General features: G+C 36.0%; 1 protein-coding gene across 1 annotated transcript in view; it reads left to right on the forward strand.

The window, feature by feature from the left end:
- Positions 1-7,190, forward strand: part of LOC140135671 (cysteine-rich venom protein-like) — a 41,609-nt gene extending 34,419 nt beyond the window's left edge. Inside the window, exons 8-9 of the mRNA XM_072157255.1 lie at positions 1,917-2,054; positions 4,821-7,190. Of these exons, the coding sequence (XP_072013356.1) occupies positions 1,917-2,054; positions 4,821-4,831 (149 nt within the window). The 3' untranslated portion in view covers positions 4,832-7,190. The remainder of the gene's footprint in view (positions 1-1,916; positions 2,055-4,820) is intronic.
- Positions 7,191-7,475: the final 285 nt, after the last annotated feature.

A 7,475-nucleotide genomic window follows, 5' to 3' on the forward strand; every position in this document is an offset into this window, starting at 1 on the left:
ATTCTTTACAGCCCTTAAATTTTTAGAATTAAATGTGTACCTAGATCTTCATATTAAGCTTCTTTTTCTTCTTTTTTGTAATATTTTTAGATCAAAATTGTGGTTTCTTTTCATGATTTTCTACCAAACTGAGCATTTTTACATAAATCTGGCGTCACAGTTGATTTCGTCACGTTTTTGTTTGTTTTGTAAAAACTATTCTACCACTACTCACTACTTGCCATTTTAAGAGTGGGCGTGAAATATTATTGAAATTAAATTAGTATTCAAAGAGCACCGATTATACCAATACGTAAAAATAAATCTTACTGAAAGATGAAATATTGTATCAATAAATTTGTTCATAATGTCAACAGATTAAATTATAGGGAACCACTCAATCCGAATATCTTATTCATGATATGGTAATATAAATTCATCCTCCTTTGTGGTCTAAAATTGCTTTATGTGCGGTGAAAACAAGTTGACGTGTCAAAATATGCTTTCAACCGTTAAAGAGTAATATCCAAAGCATTGCCACCATAAGTCTCGTAGAGAATAAAGGTATTTGTTTGGCAAACATTGCATTGATCATTTCATAGCGAGCGTGTAGAAGAATTCAAATATCACAGATATACTTTTGTAGGTCCTGTGGTTCTTGAGTTATGTTGTAAAACGTACATAATTCATTAACAACAATAAATCAAGTAAGTTTCAAAGTATATGATTTGTAGAATGAAATTTTGCAAAACATCAAAGTGTTATTTTGATTTAGATGATCGGCCAACAATACCTAGTCTACCCTTAAACACTTCAATTCTAATAAATATATTAATCATAAATATACTACGTGCAGAATGACAATAGGATTGGGTTATGTACTATCCATTGTTGCAGGTCTCGGTCTCGATCTCGGTCTCGGATGTCAAGGTGTCGGTCTCGATCTCGATCTCGGTCTTGGACTTCAAAAGTCTCGGTCGTGAAGGTTTTTAAGTTCGAGACCTGTCGAGACCTGAAGAAAAAAATTTCATGTTGTTGTTCATTACAAATTCTTACCCTAAATGTAGTAATGTTGGATATCACAATCATTCATATGTAGACACTTGAATGTGTACCGAACTGTCAATCTTTTATTTTTTGACTGCATAATAAATTAAATTGGCTTAAATGATTACAATGAGTATTATCAAACGTAAAAGTTTGCACTAAGTAATATCTGAATTAATGCAGTATGTTAATACTTACAAAGAAATAAAGTTTAGAACAGGTGTTTTTTTAAAGAACAGTCGCTAGGCTAGGTTCATGAAGTAACCCTAAACAACGGTGTGGAATGTTTTTTTAAACAACAGATTAACAGTTTAGTTTTCGCCGGCACTTGTTGATCACCCTGTTGATCACCTTTGTCTCCGGTGTTGACATACGTCTAAGCTTAGAGAAAAAACGCAACGTTTTGACCAAAAATGCGAGATGGCAACTGGAAAATGCAAGAAAAAGCGAGATTTATGCCCAAAAAATTATAATAATAATATTTAATACAAAAATACTGCTGTTCTCTATTGTCTCAATTTAACTATTGCATTGCATGAGCCGATATGACGCCGGACTGGCCAAAAATACACTATTCCTTATAAATCAGCTTACAAAGTCAATATACTTAATGATTTGTGTAGTAAAAAAAAAATATCACTTGTAATGTTCCAACAAATTTAAGCTTATTCACTTGTAATGGTTGTTGAATTCTGCAATTAATCTGTATACATCCAGCATAGATACAGTTTTTCGTGACAGAAATGAATCTTTTAAAAGCGAGAACAGCGAGAAAAAGCGAGATTCACGACGTGAAAAGCGAGATTGCGTTTTCTCTCTTACAGCTAATAAAATATATTAGTCGTAAAATAATTGTCTAGATATCAAATATATTTGTTTGTATATTTCAGAGGAATGTCAAAACCCTATGTATTATGAGGATTGGGATATATGTGCAGATGACAACACGGAAGAATCATGCAAGGAAAACCAAGAATGGCAGAAAACTTGGTGTCCCGCAAACTGCAAATATGGATGCAAAAAATACAGTAAGTAATTTGTACCTAACGTTGTCCTACATGTCCTACATATTATTATTTACTGTTTGGTAGATTTAAACTTCCCAAAAAACAAACCCTAAAGAAAATGTCCAAGGTTGATATGATCTATCTTGATTTCTCGAAAGCTTTTGACAGTGTTTGTCATAGCTTGTTGCTTCACAAATAATTTTTGCAATCTTTTGGCTTTCATTCTGACCTCCTCAATTGGTTTCTCGCTTATTTAACAGGGAGGAGGCAGAGGGTTGTTATTGATGTGGTTAATTCCGACTGGCTTCCTGTTGTTTCAGGGGTACCCCAAGGATCAATATTGGGGCCTATGCTTTTTTTTTATACATTAACGAAATGCCCAGTGTTACCCAGAATTCTTCTTTAGCTTTGTTTGCAGATTACTCTAAATGTTATAAAAACATCTCTGATGTCTCTGACTGTCACATGCTCCAAAGTGATATTGATGCATTGTTTAATTGGAGCAAAACTTGGGATCTCCATTTTCATCCCTCTAAATGCCAGATCATTTCAATCACCAGACGTAGGAATGCAATTCGTCAAATTATAAAATGAATGGTGCCGTTCAAGACCGTGTTAGTTCCATCAAAGATCTTGGTCTTGATATTTCCTCATCTTTCACTTGGGATAATCACATTAATAGGGTTGTTAAAAAGTGCAACAAAAAACTTGGTATGATTAAACTGACCTTTGGCTTCAATGCCCCTCGTAATGTATCCAGGACTTTGTACTCAGCCTTGGTTCGTAGTGATTTGGAATATTGCAGTCCCCTCTGGAGTGGTACCTCAAAGCGCAACATCCAGAAAGTTGAGGGGGTCCAGAGAAGGGCAACTAAATTCATTTTAGATTATCCCGAGGCTGAGTACAAAGAAAGGTTATCCGAGCTAACTCTTCTTCCATTAAGTTTTAGAAGAGAATATGTTGATCTCAATATATTTTTCAAGTGCAATCTGGGATTATATGACATCAATCTAGATGATTATGTAGTTTTTAATGGTATTAACAAAGACCGTCCCACCACCAGATTTTCCTCTGATCATTTGTTGCTGATAAATCAGCTTTCTAAAACTGAGTGCCACAAGATGGGCTTTTTTCAGCGTATGGTGCCCATTTGGAACCAGCTCCCTAGTATTATCAGATCTACAAATTCTGTTGCTTCATTTAAGTAACAAGTTTTGGAGTTTTACCAGTCTAAATTTGCTCGCACCTTTGATGCAACTTCTGTTTGCACTTGGACCTCTTTTTGTAATTGTCCAAATTGCAGGCAAATGTAACTTAGCCTGCATTTTCCCCTCTAATTTATATTTCCCTTCCCTTCTTTTGGAGTTTTAGTGGAGCGGTCTTAGAGGTGCCTGGCACCTGTTCGCTCCAGCATTTCACTGGACTTTTTTAAACAGATATTGTAATTTTTGATGTAACTTATGTGCAATATTATATATTTTTCGTAATTCTGTGTAATAGAATTAAGTGAGTGTAATAAATAAAATAAAATAATAATAATATCTAATGACGCGTCCCTTATCAATCGGATGCAACATTCTGTTTTTTGAAATGTCGTGAATAATGAATGTAACACTTTCAGCATGAAAGTATAATGAGAATTAGGTAAATAATCATGTCGATGAAAACAGGTAACAATGGTCCATTTCTTTTTTAGACACTTTGAACGTATAGAATAACTAAATATGTTAAATAAACACAGCGCTTCCTGCGATTTAAAGTTTATATCATGTGTTCTAAGAATGGTTTGTTTTCAACCTTATACTTGTATAATCTGAATTGAGGTCATTGATGAAAAACAAGTATCCTTTTTTAGACACTGAATTAAATATTGAGACAATTAAAATGTATGGAGCCCACCTTTCCTGTTTGATCTTGATATAAAATGCTGATCAGCTCCTATTGGAACAACACTCAGCTTGGAAGAGGTGGATGAGCAGATTATTGACCTTTGAAGGATCTAAGGGCTTCAGTGAATTGCTTAGTCTCGGCAATGTTAGTGATGTGCTGCGGAAGGTCGTTCCAATCATGACTGGTCTGGATGAAGAAAGAGTGCTTATGAGACTTGATGCTAGTGAAGGGTACCTGACGGTAGTTTGGTTTTGAACGTCTAGTTATGATTTCTGATTTCCTGGTGACTATTTCTGGAGGTAGTTTTACATCCATCTGGCTGTTGATGATCTTGTAAAAGTTGGTGAGGCGTTGTATGTATCTCCTTTTCTCCAGGGTTGGTAGGCCAAGTTGTTGAAGGAGGGCGGTGACAGAAGTTGTATTGTCCCAGCTATAGGTGTTAGTGATGAAGCGTGCTGCTCGGCGCTGGACCATTTCAATCTTGTGTTTATTGGTGGCAGTGAAAGGATCCCAAACTGATCCACTGATGAACTGTTTCTCAGAATGAAATGAGTAAATGGAACTTTCCACAGAATTGTAACCATAACAACCCAGAAAAAAATTGGAGAAATGTTTTCTTGTCTATTACTGTTCTCGGTTACCCATATAAGAACTCAGGGAGTTGATCCTGGCTGCGATGGAATATTGTAGTATGTAAACGTTGTGCGTTTCTTAGCTGCAAGTCCAAGATTGGGCCATAGTGGTCATCAAATTTCTGTAAAGTGTGCTGAGCCTTATATGGGTTTCCACCTGTGCAGCGCATACCGCACTATTAACTACTACGCATATTTAATAAACTGGCAACACTATAAAATAATGTATTTTTTGTTTTATTCTAAATCTTCATTTTTCACACAGATTCCAGATGAATGCGGATGACAAATACGAAGCTTTTCCTCATTGAACCCATCCAGTGTTTAATCAATCAAACGATTACCCGAAACTCCCTGCTTGTACTATTGAACCGTACTGTTCTGCACCATGCTGTGCTACTATGTACATTCGACCTATAAAGGGGTAACGGTAGCCATGTTAACTGTTGATGCAATGTGGAGAGATCGTGAACAGGACACGTAAATTTTTAGCGGTTTGAAGCAATTCCGGCCAAGGAATAACTTCGGAGTTTGCGCTTTATTCTGTAAAAAGGACACAAGACTAACTGTAACCCTCTGCATTCTACCCAATGAGGATATTCTGGAGAGTTTTGAAGCAATTTCGAAATAAGAGGAAATGTTATTTGTAATTTGACTCTATTGAACTTGCATAATTCTACATTATGATGAATTTCCTCTTTTGCCACCTTGAGGAAACATCATTTGTGTCAACTATTATGAGAACCTTTTACCGACAGCATTGTGGGAAGAAAAGGATTTCTCAATTTTTGCGCTGTTTTGAGAGGTTAAATTTTCTTATGCCTCCATAGCTATGGTACTTACGCCTGTCTCAAAATCACTCTCCTGTGCCTGTGCACTATTTTCAATGGACGGGCGTATCAATCTAGTAAAGAGGTTGTGATGTCCCATACGTCGTACTCCTTGAGCCCGTTCATCGCCCGTTTATTTGTACGATGTGCGTTCATATCGCATGATGATGATGCACATCTCAGTCCAGGACATTGTACAGCATATGGTCACTTGAGGGCGACTAACAATTTATTTATGGTCTGCAGTACACCCGGGTTTTATGCCTACTTTAATTACGCATGTGCTACTAATAACCAAGGCTTTCCCCCGAATATTATGGTTGCCAAAAAAGTATATATTTTGGTAGATTAAGGACCAATACGTGCCTATTATGATGACGTTATTATCAAAATTATACTTTTTCGGGGGGAAAATAGTCACGTTACATATTAAGCCGCAGCATGCGGCACAATTAGCCTTTTTCGACGCCCTGTGGGCGTTATGCCCGTGGTTTGTGTCCAAAATATGAAATCACAACCTCTTTGTTTATACGGCCGATCTCAATGAACAATCTGCACGTATGAATGAAGTCAAATTTTCACACCTCGCAGTACGCCGTAGAAGTGACGTAGTTAATCAGATTAAATTCCATAGCAATAGATACCGATGCATTGAACCATAGATGTCAAAGAAATGCCGATCACTCGCATCTGTAAGATAAGTATCTTTGAAAAGAGCGGTATTGTATTCAATCTATGTTTGCTGTGCAGAGCGGTCTATTCAAAAATTGTAATCATCTATTGCTATGGTAGTTAATCCGATTATGACGTCACTTCTACGGCGTATAGCTTTATTATACTTATTACTTACAAACAAAATGGATCATATTAATAGCTAGACTTTACTTTGTATGTTCATAGGAGAATTTTGAATAGTTAGACGGTCGCACAGTGTCATCGCCCCGATATCGCCATGCTAGGTTGAATCCACAGCCACGCATGGCCATTTTGTTCCGACCTGTTTAATAGTTTTGAGACGCATAATGGGCCGAGAGACATCCGACTAAGGATATTGACAATAGCCTAGTGACTGACCTCTGTAGATGTCAGTCATCATGGTATACTGCATGAGGTCATCTGCTTTTAGAATGCCTCCACCAGTGGCCTACGCTGCGCTATAGTTCGGCACATATAAAATCAGAATTTTTGTCGGTTTTTGAGCTCAATACGCACGGTTCTTACTCAATACTCAAGCTAACAACTATCATGTCCTTTCAACACATGTATTCAAGTGCAAGCATCGAAATATGGCGTCTTTAGAATTAAAAAAATACGGGAGATATTCATCATTTTCTACCCCGGTATCCAAAGATTTATCGTCTGAATATCAAATCGTGCATAGCACATTCACGTGTATCGATCCCGGTATTGATTTTAGTGTTTCTGCTGTACAATGTAATTATTAACCAGGCAATGTCGGTGTGCGGCGTACGATCACGGTATAATAAATCACAACCTCTCAATAGCCTAATTGGAGATTTACTTGTTTTATAGATTTGATACTGTAGCCGTAGTGCTATAAATAAAAGCTATAAACCACGTCCAAGATTATTATATATGACATACTGATATATTAGTCGAAAAAACAATGAGAATATTTTTATCTCAGTGAATAAGTGTTTTTACTTTGCGGGGAAAAGCTTCATCGTGCATTTTATAATCAAATAGTACGGCATAGTATCTCTTTTATAGTTATAAACATTGTATTTAAATCAACCCCTTGCTGTAAATTATGAAGAAAATATACAGATATTCGTTACAATAAATATGTATAATAATATTTTGTATAAAATATTTAAACTCGTGTAACATATGTACATAATAAATCATATATCTTTAAAATTGAAATTGATTTTCTATTCTACTTGTATTTAATTGTTACTTTCAACTTCCCCCGCATGCTATTGGAAAGAATAATGCTATGAACTAATGCTATATCTGTTTTAATGTTCGAAATCAAAAAGTCGCCGATTGAAAAATGGTTTACCTAGATAATATGATTGTGATAACGTACCGTAAAATGGGATAACTTCGGTCAATTTTTAGAGTTT

Source organism: Amphiura filiformis, chromosome 16 (assembly GCF_039555335.1).
Source record: "Amphiura filiformis chromosome 16, Afil_fr2py, whole genome shotgun sequence".
In the NCBI taxonomy this organism is placed as follows: domain Eukaryota; kingdom Metazoa; phylum Echinodermata; class Ophiuroidea; order Amphilepidida; family Amphiuridae; genus Amphiura; species Amphiura filiformis.